Below are 13,950 nucleotides of genomic sequence, written 5' to 3'. Positions count from 1 at the left end.
AATGCGATTGCACTTCCAGAAGGGTGTTTGATTTACCCTCGCAGGCACTTGAATTGCCTCAAATGTGAATGTATTATGTGCAAGAAAGGATAGATCCAACACTCATATTTACCTTGGTCTGGATAGAATGTACAATAATAAAGATGCAGAACTGTGAGGCTGGTTAGTGATGAACTAATTTAAGTCAGAATCCTAATTCTGATTCAACAATGAACATTACTGTCACCTCAAGTATGATGTGTACCATGCTGAATTACTCTACCACATGAATTTGAAAATAAGACATAATTTCTAATCAGAAAAATATCATGAAAGGATTTCTTGGTCAGTGTAATCACACAGCAGACAGTGACAGGGTGCTGTATTTGTGAAGATACACCAAGTACAACAGGTTAGCACTGTGGACACCAGTGGAATTTGGCCAACAAGCTATCAAATGAGGGGGATATGTGAAATTATAGCAGCTTTTTCCTTTTGGGATTTTGTGAGTTTGAAAAAAAAAAAACATGCATACAAAGGGACTTTTTGGAAGCTGAGGTATTTCAATTGTAAAAAATCAAGGCAGCTGTCAATTGTCCTTTCTGCGATTAAGTAGCCCGCCTGGCCTGTAAGACAACATGATGCTGAGAAATAACCCTGACAAATCGCTGCTTTTCTCTCTTAGCCCAGAGTGCCCCGCTGGATATTTCAAGACAGCTCCCCTAGACGGGAAAAATAGGATTTGGCGTAGAGGCTAATCCCGGGAACAGACAGATACATCATGTGTGACAGCACAACATTTGTGAGCAGACACTTCAATGCTTTTTGTGTCGAGGCTGCCTCAAACGTCTCAAGCCTGGAGACTTACAAGTCAAAGCAGGCTGCTGTGCTCTCTCCCCCAACAACATCATCAAAAGACAAAGACATGTCCTGCTGTCCTACTGTCCCCAGGTCTCAGAGATGACTGTTGACACCCCCCAAACCCCGCAGCCTTTTTTTTCCCTCTTTCTTCCTTTCCAGCTTGTGATTGGCTCTTGAATTTAGACCCATGGGTTAAGAAAGTGATAGGTTCCCAAATAACTGGCTCCATCCCCCAGCTGCATATGAACTCTGCCCTTGTCTGTATTGCCACACTGAACCTGCTGATGAAGGCTCTGTCCTGAAACACATTATCATTTTTCTAGTGTGGCCTGAGCCAAACAAACAGGTGAAATGTGACTATTATGTTCTCCTTGATTTGAAAATTTGGGATGTGCTACATCAGGTGAATTTGCCCAGGTTTCAAATTCTTTAGACAAACACTGCAGCACAAAAATATGTATGAGTGATGATGTTTTCATGTGACCACTTTGAATTCATTTTGAAAAGGATGACATGAGGGTCAGGTAGGGGGTCCAGAACATGGCCGAGTTGGAAAAGCCCTGGTTCAGCACACTTGTTGATGCAGAGAGAGCAAACCATCACCAACAGACGAATACGTCTTTTCTTGCAAAAAGAAAACTCTACACTGTATGATCCACCTCTGATCACTCCAACACGGCAAGGCAGTGCACGAGAAAATGCTCACAGACTGCATGATGATCGCTGACCTACATCGCCATCTAGTGGACACTCAACATTTTCAGACAGATATCCACGTGACATTTTTGCCTCTTCATGATCTTACATCAAGAGTTCAAAAGTGAGAGGGATCCAATGTTCAGGAGTGAGGGTTTTTTTTTTTTTTTTTTTTTTTTTCATGTGTCATTTTTATCATATCCATATACAAAACCTTTAAAACCTGGGCAAATTCACATGTTTCAAAAACATTCTAAATCACACAAAATCACCATAATACCACAAAAAAGGAAAATAAACAGCAAGAAAACTATTATTTCTTTCTGACTAGTACTTTTTGTGATATATGTCAGTACTAGATCTTACTCTGAACCATGGTAGAAAGACAGTAGAACTTTGTTTACTACTTAAAAACAGGAAACCAGAGAGAAGTTTCATAAGGCTCAGGTGAAAAAAATCAGACAGGTGGAAAAAAAATCTGTTTAACTGAAGTATGCAGCCACAGAGACAAAAATCAGACACTTGTATGCAGTAAGTTGAATTATGGTCTTGTTTATTTAATACAGTAAAATCACATTATTGTATAAATCACATAAAAAATGTCCCACCACCCAGGTGCTATTTGTTCCAGTGCTTTAAAAGTGCAAGTTCATATTATGTAACAAATGATGTGTAAATAAAAATCTAAGAGCTGTTTTTGCCAAAGTGATAAACTGTACAATACATTATCAAAAGGTAAAAGAGAGTCTTGGTTTTGCATGCCAAAGAGCTAAGTCTGTTCTATGACAACAAATTAAGAGCCTAGTAGATGATATGTTAGTCCACTATAAAGTCTAGAATCTTAACAACAAAAAGGTGCTTCAGGTCCAGTTCACTCACGCTGTCAAACACATCTGCAGACTGAAATAACAAGCAAAACACCCAGAAATGTAGTGGCAGGCTCTTCTGCTAATTCCTGAAACCAAATTAAAGGATAAAATGGGGAAAAAAAGTCTGAGCAGATTCATTTGATTTCTTTCAAAAACATAGTAAAAAGACAAGACATAGTAAAAAGACATGACTTAAAAGTTTGCAAGAAAATTACTTGTGAATGAAAAAAGAAAGAAAGAATAGAAACTAAAAAACAAAAACAATGACTGGAATTGAAAATTAAAAGAGACCTGAAAATTAGCCACAAAAATCCTCTAGCATCAATATATAATATAATTGCAATATTTAAACATATAGTTTTCTCTAGTTTTTTTCAACGTTTCTAATAATTCTCTCTCTCTCTCTCTCTCTCTCTCTCTCTCTCCTTTAAGCTAATTTCCAGGTCATTTTCTCAGAACCTTTCACTAAAGTTTTTTGAAAATATTCATGTCGTTTTTTTGCTAAGTTGCTCATTGAACTTTACCCATGTTTTGAAAGAAATTGAAGCAGTTTGCTCAGGTTTCAGGAGGGTAATGCCTGTAGAGGTGTCTGAATGCAGCCTGTTCAGATGCCTTTCACAAGCATTTCAACAAGAAATCCGATGTCTTTAGGGGGTTAAATGAAAAACTTGGTGGCAAACAGAAAAGAAGCTGTCCTCATACGCTGTCCTTCTGATTAAACCTTGAGGCTGCGCTGCAGTGACCTCAGCACCATAATGACAGGGGGGCAGCTCGTGGCTTCTTTATATGGAAACAGTCAACAGATTGAAAAGAGACAGATGATCTACTCTCCCACACTGGCAAACAAGAGCCATGCTTACAAAACTCCTCGGTGAATTTGACCATCAACATGTCAGATGATGGGAAATGACTGCTGAAAAAGTCCAAGGCTTCTCAGAAAGTCAACAAGCACTGAGCCACATCCTGACACATCAACAGGCTGTGGTGCTGAGGCTCTGTGCGGCGGGACTGCAGCTCGGACACACTCAGTCAAAGATCAGGTGGCACAACTCTTGACTTTTGGAATATTAACACCTAAATAATCTGACATCCACCAGCATCACTGTTCTGCTGTTTGAATTAATGTAATAATTACAAATATAGTTTTCTTGTCATTTTTTCAGTTTTGTTTTTGCTAATTAAAAAAGTACAAGATTATTTATAACTATTATAAATACATATAAATTTCAATTTTAAAAAATTCACATAAAATTACCACAAAAGGAAAAAAAGTAATTGACAAAGAAAAAGAAATGATGTGAATTTTGTTAAGAGGGTGAAAAAATGGTTACAAAAAATTATAATAATTATGGCATTATAACTTTAAAAGATCATGAATATAACTCAACTCAAAAGAGACATACAGAACTTAGTAATTCCCAAACTGCAAAGTGACCAGGGGAGGCCTTTTGCATTGACTGAAGAGCTTGTGTGCAAGTTACATGTGTGACCCTAAACCTGCCAGGGTTCCCTCTGTGGCCTTGACCTGTCATCCAGTGACTTTTCCAGGACTTTGCAGGAGGGAGTCAGAGCCCTGCCCACTATGTTGGCTTTCACTCTGGTTTCCACTCCAGCTGGGCTGAAAACCACCTGATGTGTAACTAGTCACAAAATAGATTCTGTTCTACTCCTGGAAAGTCATCCAAGCCTGGCTTTTTTTTTTTTTTTTCTTTTTTTTTTTTTAAATTTGTGTTTTTGTGACTTTGAAAGTGGGGTCTAGCAGGGATCCTTGGGGGTCTTGGAGGGAATCCTCAGCAAAATGAGGAATGGTTTAAATTCATCAGCATCACTGCTCTGACCTTAAAATATATGATTTGAATGAGGATCAGCTTGGAGATCCAGGACATGAAAAAATGTGAAGACTTCTGGCCAGGGGCACCGCCAGGGATTTTGGGCCCCATGAAAAGAAATCTTATTGGGCCATTGTATAGCCGGTCAATAGGCAAACCTTTTTATTTCAGGCCTTTCGAGGGCCCCCTCCCTCACTGTGGCCCTGAGTAATCAGTCCTGCTTTTCCCCCCACTACGACACCCCTGCTTCTGGCCTAGACCGTAACAGTATTGCCAGGGAGAACCTTCATTTAGTTTTACCCTGATACACTCATCATTTCAGTCCATCATCTGGACGGTGAATGTAATTGGGGCTATAGAGATACAACACAACCTGCAATACAGAAAAACAAGCACGTGTTCTTTAAGTGTCTCCATATCATTGTAAGGAGTAAAACTGCTCAGCCCACCACTGCTATAAAGATTTCTATAACTGTGCCAAGCACCATTAGTTCATCTGGACAAGATTAAAACTACCCCAAGGTATCAAGTCAAAATACAGTGCCTCATTTCAGATGGATTATAACAGGGTTACATTTCCAGACAATATGTACTGCAGTATGCTGGAAACAAATTAATATGACAATAGTTATTTATAAAGAAAGTCCCTGTAAACAAGTTAACAATATATCTGTTTTGTCATAGTAATTTACCATAAAAGAACAACAGTTCTTGACTGTGAAATTTACGGTTCTCAGAACAATGTACCATAAATGTGTATACGTTGTCACCGTATTTTTACGGTGACATTCTGGCAACCACAGCTGCCAGTAATTTACTGTAAATTCAACAGAATTTTTACTGTGTGGACTTCACCTTGCTGGAATACCTCTCTCTGAAATCCCTGACTCCCAAAATTCCAAAGCCAGTTGGAACCCTAGTAGCAACAACCCTGTGACACAGAAACCTGTCTACAGAGATCCAGATTCCAGTGGGGGGCAAGACGCTTCAGTGGCAGCCATGGACGGATAAAAGGGAGCAGGCCTCTGAGGTCACATCATTTATGCTCTGAACATGTAATCTGAGTTGTTTCAAACTGCTGTCAGCATAATTATATTATAAGGCCTGTTCATGCTGATACTATCATTTTGAGGGTTTGCTGCCAAAGGGACAAAGTGACATTTTGGCCATAAATGAGCATTATACATCATTGGATACTAGCCTATATCTCTGATGGCCATTTGTCATCATAAACAAATTAAGTAGAAGAGGAGAATCCCAAACACTCAAGTGAAGGTTAAATTAAATGTGGTGCCAGAATCATATAACTGCACTTTATTTTATAGTATTAGTAATTTCAAAGGATGAAGATATGTTTTGATTATAAAAGTGCAAGTATTTACATTGTTTTCCCTCTGGTTTGAAATGAGAAAGATGTTTCTCGCCAAGCCCTTCATAACAACACCTAGAACAGCGTTTTCTCTCCTAGACAAGTCCGTTCTTGTGTTGTGTTACAGTGGCATGCTTACATTTTATGTTAATGTCAGCATCTAAAATAAAACATTGCAGGTTCTTTGGTGGGGCATGAAGAGGTTAAATTAAAAAGGCTATTTGTGTGCCAACAGGAGATTTGTTAAAGGGCAAACTTAAAAGTTAATGCTTTTGGGAGCAGAATACTGGCTTTTTAGTACAAAACAAAAATGGTCCACTCAGTTTCACCTGCCTCTGATATGATTGCTTATTAATCACGGTGCATGGTTGTGAATGGAAAACCCTTAACCTGAATGATCCTAATGGATATGTTGAATATGATGTTACTGTTATCATCATCATCATCCCTGGTCTCAATGGAGAGTTTTATTGCTCCATCTAGGAATGCTGTTCAGAGCCTTTCCAGCCCTTACATGAGTACATCTCAGTACTGCCCAGGAGGGTAATAATGGCATAAAAAAAATGTCAAATTAAAAACATATTGAATTTCTACACAAAATATCAGATATTTGCAGCCTCATTCAAAAACAAAAAAGGAATGTATTGCTCTGCCACAACATGATCTTTCCTGTTGCATTTCTTTAACACTATATTCCCTGTTGTATTTTGTTGGGTATCTCATCCATAAAAATGTGACTTAGGTCTGGACTTAAACAACCCTTTCAAAGAGCTTTCCAGCTCCTCGGTGTCACGGAACGACCTGCTGTGGACGATCTGGGACGTCCTGTACCGAATCTTCTGCTTCATCCTGCTGAAGGATGATGTCCTCATCAGGGGGGTCTGCTTTGAATGACTCTCCCCTTCCACTGAGTTGCTCTCGTTGTGGTTTCGCAGTCTGAGTGGCTTCAGATTAGACGGGAGAACCTTGGAGAACCTCCAGCGTCCCCTGTCCCTGGCGTGTGCGTTCTCCGAATGACAGCTCTCATATGCCCCTATGATGTCCCGCATGTCTGCTGTCACGCTGTTAGTGAGATACTGGCAGGCCTTCTTCCCGCTGTAGTCTCGGATTTCCACGTCAGCGTCGTAGGCACCCACCAGGAGCTTCACCACCTCCATGTGGTTGTGCATGGCAGCCAGGTGCAGAGGCGTGTAGCCGGTGTTGGATCGGACGTTGACGTCGATGGGCACGGCCTGCTGTTTTGCGAAATTGATGATCAGCGCCAGCAGCTCGGATTTGCCATGCTTGGCGGCCCAATGCAAGCAAGTGAAACCAGTGACGAAATCCTTCTTGAGAAGCAGGTAGGGCTCTGTGGTGAGGAGGCGGTGCAGGCTGTCCCACTGCCCGTCCGACGCGCACATCATCCACTCGTGTTCCAACGGGTCCAAGGCGACCGAGGTGCGGTCATCCTCCAGGGTGCAGGATATCAAGGAGGCTGAGTCACTGTCGCTTTTGGAGTCTTGGCTCCTGGATGACAGGTAAACAGAGTTGCGAAACACTATGCTGCGTCTCACCTGGGGCGAGCTGTTCATCATGACCTCGATGAAGTGTTTACGGCTGCCTTTCGGGGTGCTGTTCCCCTCGCTCCCAGACAGACTCTGTGTGTCCGACTGCACCTCGTCCTCCCCTTCCGACTCTGGCTGACCGGGCAGCAGTCTGTGCTGGGATCCTCTGGAGTTTGGTCGCAGGGTCACCACACTCAGAGCATTCTGGTCAGCTTCGCTCAGGTTTCCTCCTGATAATGAATCAGCGTCTATTTCAACCTGTCTGTCAACGGAGAGACTGGGATTTAGTCCAGCACATGTGTCTGCCTGCCCTGCAGTACCAGTTTGTGTGGGTGAAGGCAAAGTAAACATGGTTCCATCTGCAGTTGCTGGGAGTGGTGAAGCTTCAATCACTGCAATCTGCGGTATGTCTGGAGGTGAATGCCCGCACTGCTCCTTGGATTCACCCGTCTTGGACTCGCCGCTAGAGCTTACCAGGCTTCCCATCTCTCTCGATCTGCTTTCAACGTCCTCAACTACACAAACAAACTCATGGTAGTTACTTTTCTCGTCTGTTTTGTCAGCCAAAATGGGCGCAGGAGAGAAAGCATGCGGCACTCTCACCTGACTGTCATTTCCGTAACCTGATCCAGGTGATATTTCTTGTTGCACTTCACCTCCTGCAGCACAAGGCATTGATGGCTCTGGTGCAGCGTCATTATTTTCAGTAGGTCCTGGCTGCTGAGCTGTTACAGAGCTGCTGCCATGCTCAGCAACCGTGTCCCTCTCCTGATCCAAGCCTTGAACTGACCTACTTGTCCCGTTGCCAACACATGCGTTTTCTTTCACTGAACCCCGAAACTTTTTCTTCAGGCAGACAAATTTAACTCCACTCTCCGATTTTACAAATGCAATGTTGTCAACATAGCTCTTGAATTTCTCTCGGATCATTGCCTTTTTCTCTGGGTCGTCCGGGAATATCGCTTTAAAATGGTTCGTTAAATCCGTGTTTTTCACTCTGCCTCCTCTCTCCGTTAGAAAAGCCAGGATCGCCTCTTGAGTGCACTCGGTGGCCATTGCAATCAATAAAAAAAAAATAGCCCGATCAAAATATAAACTTCATAAAGTCACATACTAACCACAGGGTAACGTTATAAGAAAAACATGTAACGGGCTAACAAGCATTCAAGGTGTCCCGTCCATTACTATCGACCAGATTAACACCGAGCGCAGAATTGAATAAGGTAGAACCGTTACCACTGTCCGACAAGGACAAGTGTGAGGTGCAACCTTTCCCTGCGTTTTATATCTAGCGTCGAGGCGTTCTCTGCCTCCTAGCAACCACTGTGCGAGAAACTGTGACACTCAAGGCGCCATGTTGGCCCCAAGTGGGTTTATACGTATACGGAGAAAGTCATCTGTCGGAGCCAAAATGGAATTCGTTTCAAAGCCCTAAACCTAGACCGTACCATATGTTGTACGGGGTACTCTTTGATTACAAACCTGTCTTTTTTGGCCGAGATATCAAAGTACTGGCGAATATAAAATGTTTTTGTGCCGGCAGTTTTTCTTAAAAATGCGAACAGATAAACGGATTTGAAATGGAAGTATCAATTGTACTTCTACACGAGTTGGTGTTTTTGTCTTGACACCTCCAAAAGTTATTTTTCCATCATTAGAAAGGAAAGTTTTGTTTTAAACGGGGACTTCACCAAGAACAGACTGCTGGCTTGTTTCTTCGTTTTTATTAAGCATAGACTTAGTAAATTCTGGAAGGAAAAATGAATTCAACCGACACGGCGCAGGGACAAGGGGTAACTATTTTAATGGCACTGAAAACGTTCCTCTCCCCTTTCCCTTGGTTTGCTAACTAACTTATTCCAAACCCAGCTGCGAAGAGGTTATCGAACTCACGAGCCGCATCGTTAGCCGTGTAGTTAGCTCGATAAGGTCGGGTAACTGAGATTAATAAATGTTTTGATCTTGCAAAATTGTTTTATCGCCAGTCTCTAAATGGTGATGTGTTGACCGTCTCCTAATTAACTACTGGAGGACGGGAAAATACGAAAAAAAGCATGTTGTAAGTGAGACACCCGCTCACTTGCTTTGGGAGAATGTTGCGCCAAAGTCCATTCAAAACCTCTGCCAAATTTTGATTTGCTTCTTGTCAAAGCTACGCAACGTTATTGTGTCTCAAAGCCGTAACAGAAACCACTATTAAATTCTGGGCAAATCCGTGACACCAGCGGCTCTCGGTTCAATCACATGCCAGCCTTTCTACACGTTTCTTTCTGATTTTATTTCCCAGTCATCTTCCACCAGCCTTTATCTTGGATGGTGGGCGCGAGCCTTGTGGGAGCCTATTCCGAAAGCTGAGATTTTGTACAAATAAAGTTTTGATTGATCACAGCTTTACACAAATCCCAGTTGTTTGCTGGCAATAACGAACGAAAAGGTTTTGGCTGCTAAGCAATGCAACAAGCTGACAAATTTTATACTACGTTTCAGGGTCAGAAATAGGCCTACTTCATTGATCCCTAATAGTCCAGTCATTTTATGAAAAAAGGTTTTAATTCACTGTTAAATAGTAACCTTTTAATTAAAGGTTACTATATATATAGTAACATTTTAATTCACTGTTTAAATGTCTCTTCTGGCATTTATTCCTTATATTCCTTATTAGCACATATCAAATCAGATAATGTGTGATATGCATGTGTAAACAGAATAATTCAAAGAACTTGTAATTGACTTTTTTTCTTGTCTTTGTGTGTGTAATCATCTTGTGAATTTTTATAGTGATATCTGAAAGTAAAATTTTGAACCCCTTTCCCCTGTGTGTTAAAAACAGTGTTTTTTGGTAATATGTGGTCATAAATACGTGATTTTCAAAACTTTCCACCAATGGGATTTCTTGGGACTTTTTTTTCCCTCACTCAGGACAAACTGAGGATACAAAATCAGTTGAGTTTGCTTCTCTTGCAATTTGTCCTAGGTTGACCACAGTTTTGGCCAGAAATTACTGGACTATAAGGGGAAATTGGGTCACTTGCAATTGCTCAAATTCTTAAAAGAATAATTATAAGAAACAGAAAAAGAAAAAAGAAACATAAAAATATGTGGCCTATAAATTTGGAAACATCTAACAAAATGGAACATGCAGTTAAAAATTTGGTGCACAATTGATTTAAAATCACATTAGACATCCACATAAAGAGCAGGACGATAGATCCATTTCAGCTGTGCTTAATACAGATAAGAATGACTTTTATTATGAACTACTTTTCTGGGTACAGAACAAAACTGCCCGTCCCCTCTCCCTGTCTGGTCACGTTGGTTTCGACAGTCTCCCCCACCAGCTGGTCAACAAATCAACCTGCCAGGGCTTCTGCTTCAACATCCTCTGCATTGGTGAGCATCATCATCATTTCCTTCATAAAATGCATGAGCAGTGCAAAAGACTCACATCCAGGCATATGTTTTAAAGTGCTTTTCAAAGTGGGGTCCTCTAGTGTTCTTTCAGGGTCTTCCAGGGGATCCTCAACAAAATGAGGAATAGTTTAAATTATCCGATGCACTGCAAAATGCAGTGTTTAGGCCATTTACAGTATAGTAATTCAAGGTAAGTGAAAGCTTCATTCAGATTGCAGCATGCATCTCGTTTAACAGTGTAAACAGTGTGGTGTGGTGCAGTTTTGAAAAGAAACAGCTTTAACTCCTTAAAACAAGCTCCTATTGCACTGAAACTGTCATATTTGGTGTTTAGGCCATTTACAGTTCAGTAATGCATAATAAGTGAGAGTTTGCTTCATGTTGCAATGTTGACCAAATTTAACATTTTTAACAGTGCAGTTTGGTTTGCAGTAACTACAAGATCTAAGAGTGCTGACACTTGGTAGGGCTTTATCAGAGTCAAGTTGGGGACCCAGTACAATGGCAAGTTTGAACCCTCCCGGTCCTAATACATGTCCCTCTCTGTTGTAAGAGGAGGATGTTATGCCACATCTGTTTCAAGTATCTGTATTTTTAATGTTGACTTGCTTATTGGCAAAGTTACAGCATAAACTATAATTCAAGACAGAGACACTTTATTTGAGACAGTGGTTTTCAAAATGGGATTCAGGACCCCCAGGGGCCCTCGAGGGGCTTCCAGGTAATTTAATTCAGCAGAAATTGTTAAAATGCAGAAAACGTATGAGGGGTCATTTTTAACATTTTTATTTTATTAATTCACTTAATTTCTTTAAAAAAAAAAACATCAAACAAGTGACAAGGAGAGTTGCAAGAAATTACTGGAACAATGGTTAAGAAAATCAGTAAATTAGAAAATAAATAGGCCAAAAAATAAATAAAATTAGCTAGTTAAACACACGACAACCAAAATAATGTTAAAATGATCAGTGATGCTGGATCGATGTTAGATTTCTTGTTAAATATCCCTTGATATCAGGGTCTTTTATTGGGCAAAATTACTCAAAATATTGAAAATCATTTGGGGGTCGAGCATAAAAAGTTTGAAGACCTTTTCTGAACTGTATGGATCCTTTTTTATTTTAGTGTAACATTTAGGCTAGTCTTCCAAGAATGTTCAGCATAGTTCAGTCTTTTAAGAGGCTCGCCACTGATTTCCACAATCCTCCTTGACCTAAATACACCATGGTGAGTGGTGGCAAACTGTATGAACCTATTGTAATTGTTGAACTTTTACTGAATGGACAGGAAGTGCTCCTTGGATGGATTATATGTATTTTGAAATTATCAGAAGTAAATAATGTTTTAGATCTTGAGTCATGAGTCATCGGAGTTTGATCCATACAAATGAGACTGAGGTAACTCTAATTCTACATTGACTTTAACTTACAGGTGAGACTGGTATCGGCAAATCCACTCTGATGAACACGCTGTTCAACACTAACTTTGAGAACTTTGAGTCGTCCCACTTTGAACCTAATGTGAAGCTTTCAGCAAAGACCTACGACCTGCAGGAGGGCAACGTTCGCCTGAAGCTCACCATCGTCAACACGGTGGGCTTTGGAGATCAGATGAACAAGCAGGAGAGGTATGTGAGCACATTCACACATGGTTTATTAGATGTTGATCTGCTCATACTAATTAATGTTGTTCCATTTAGGTGTAACAGAGCCACAGTCCTGTTTTAGTGCAAGTTGGCACACTGGAGAGGCTCTGCTCCACTAAATGGAACAGAACCTTAATTTCAGTAATAAGACCTGGGTCTAGCTGCTATGTCATGTCAGTATGGCTGTCGAGAATAGGGTGTTTCAAAACAGCACAAACATAAAGTGGCCCTTCTGACTGGGCACTGGTCTGTGAAATACAAGCAAAGTAATAACGCATGAACAATAAAAATGTTAGAGACAGAAATTTTGTGAAATCCTTTCACAAAGGCAACAAACACAAAGCCTTCAACATGACTGAATTATGTCATTTTAATTTCATTATTTCAGGTTATTTTAAAGTCTTTGCATTTTAATGTGTGTGAACTCACCAGTCTGTTAGAGGTTGGATTTGAGATGCTAAATTTTAAATTCCAATCCAGTGTTCCTGGTTATATCAATAAGAACTTGATATTTTATTTCTGCTGTTTATTGTTAATTCCAAAGAGTGCCTTATATGTTTCTCCACTGGCTGGAAATGGAAGAAATGTTTGCTACATTGTTTTCCCTTGTTGTGTGTTTTGAAGTGTGATGATAAAAACATAGCATTGTCAATAAAGTTGATAAACAATATTCCCAACAGTAACTAATGATGTTTTACGTTGTTGGTGCTATTTGTCATTGCTGTATCCAGTTACCAACACATTGTGGACTATATCGACACCCAGTTTGAATCGTATCTGCAAGAGGAACTGAAGATCAAGCGGTCGCTGCACAACTACCACGACTCACGTATCCACGCTTGCCTCTACTTCATCTCACCCTCAGGACACTCGCTCAAATCTCTGGACCTGGTTACCATGAAAAAACTGGATAGCAAGGTGAGATGGTCAGTGTTTCATAGTGTCAGCACCGAGGGCCTCACCCCCTTGCCGAATACGTTAGTGAGCCAGCTGTACTGCGATATAATATTGATGTCAAAACAGTTTGAATATAATGATTGGCTGCAGATTCAACCACCACCATGTTGTTCTAGGGAGAGAGGCTGTGCTTGCTCTTTTCCCAGCTTGGTTTGGGAAAGTTCTTATGTACCAGCTGAGCTAGCTGCAGATTGTAGTAAAGAGCAGTTGTGTCTCATTGATTGATAGTGTGGGCATACAGGATCAGTAGTATAACTGATTTCCTTGTGCATTGACTAATAGATTGTTCATTGGTGTACAACTTGTGTGTGCTGCTTTATGGCAGTGTGAAACATGGTTTCACTGCTTTGTAGTAAAAGGTTTTGTGCAAAACAGGTCTGAACAAGTCTGACATAGCAGAGGGCCCAGTCAGCACTGCCAGAGAAGTCCCTCCCAAGTGTTGGTTTGATGTTTCACTCTCATTTCAAGGAAAGGAAAAGGTGTGAAGCATTATGTCACCAGCACGGTGGGAAATTACCTTTTTGATCCACAGTGTCTTTATCATGGGTTTTCCACCATGGTGGAAACTAGTATAACTAGCTCAAGTGGAGGGAGACAAAAGCAATGTTGGCACCCAGAACCACAAACATACAGCACATGCTCAGTTTGATCTGCGTTCCTGTTATTTATTTATGTATTTATTTATTTATTTAGGTTGTAATCTATTTTTTAAAAAATATAGTGTATTTATTATTGGTGATATTTCCCTTATTAGTGATATTTTATTCTGTTTGGTTTTTATGTCTGTATT

The 13,950-nt window shown here is 40.5% G+C and overlaps 2 protein-coding genes across 2 annotated transcripts in view; one reads left to right on the top strand and one right to left on the bottom strand.

The window, feature by feature from the left end:
* Nucleotides 1-2,781: 2,781 nt before the first annotated feature.
* LOC115371206 (ankyrin repeat domain-containing protein SOWAHC-like) lies at nt 2,782-8,388 on the bottom strand. Its single transcript, XM_030068402.1, has one exon. The coding sequence runs from the start codon at nt 8,201-8,203 to the stop codon at nt 6,323-6,325; it is 1,881 nt and encodes a 626-aa protein (XP_029924262.1). The 5' UTR covers nt 8,204-8,388; the 3' UTR covers nt 2,782-6,322.
* A 166-nt stretch (nt 8,389-8,554) lies between these two features.
* Nucleotides 8,555-13,950, top strand: part of LOC115371224 (septin-10-like) — a 15,645-nt gene continuing 10,249 nt past the window's right edge. Inside the window, exons 1-4 of the mRNA XM_030068446.1 lie at nt 8,555-8,940; nt 10,423-10,537; nt 11,990-12,185; nt 12,935-13,121. Coding sequence (XP_029924306.1) covers nt 8,908-8,940; nt 10,423-10,537; nt 11,990-12,185; nt 12,935-13,121 — 531 coding nt within the window. The 5' untranslated portion in view covers nt 8,555-8,907. The remainder of the gene's footprint in view (nt 8,941-10,422; nt 10,538-11,989; nt 12,186-12,934; nt 13,122-13,950) is intronic.

This window comes from Myripristis murdjan, chromosome 2 (assembly GCF_902150065.1).
Source record: "Myripristis murdjan chromosome 2, fMyrMur1.1, whole genome shotgun sequence".
Lineage (NCBI taxonomy): Eukaryota > Metazoa > Chordata > Actinopteri > Holocentriformes > Holocentridae > Myripristis > Myripristis murdjan.
This window is presented reverse-complemented; position numbering and strand designations above follow the sequence as displayed.

Excerpts from the sequence above, each read along its gene's own strand:
- LOC115371206 (XM_030068402.1), bottom strand. The coding sequence starts at position 8,203 with ATGGCCACCGAGTGCACTCAAGAGGCGATCCTGGCTTTTCTAACGGAG.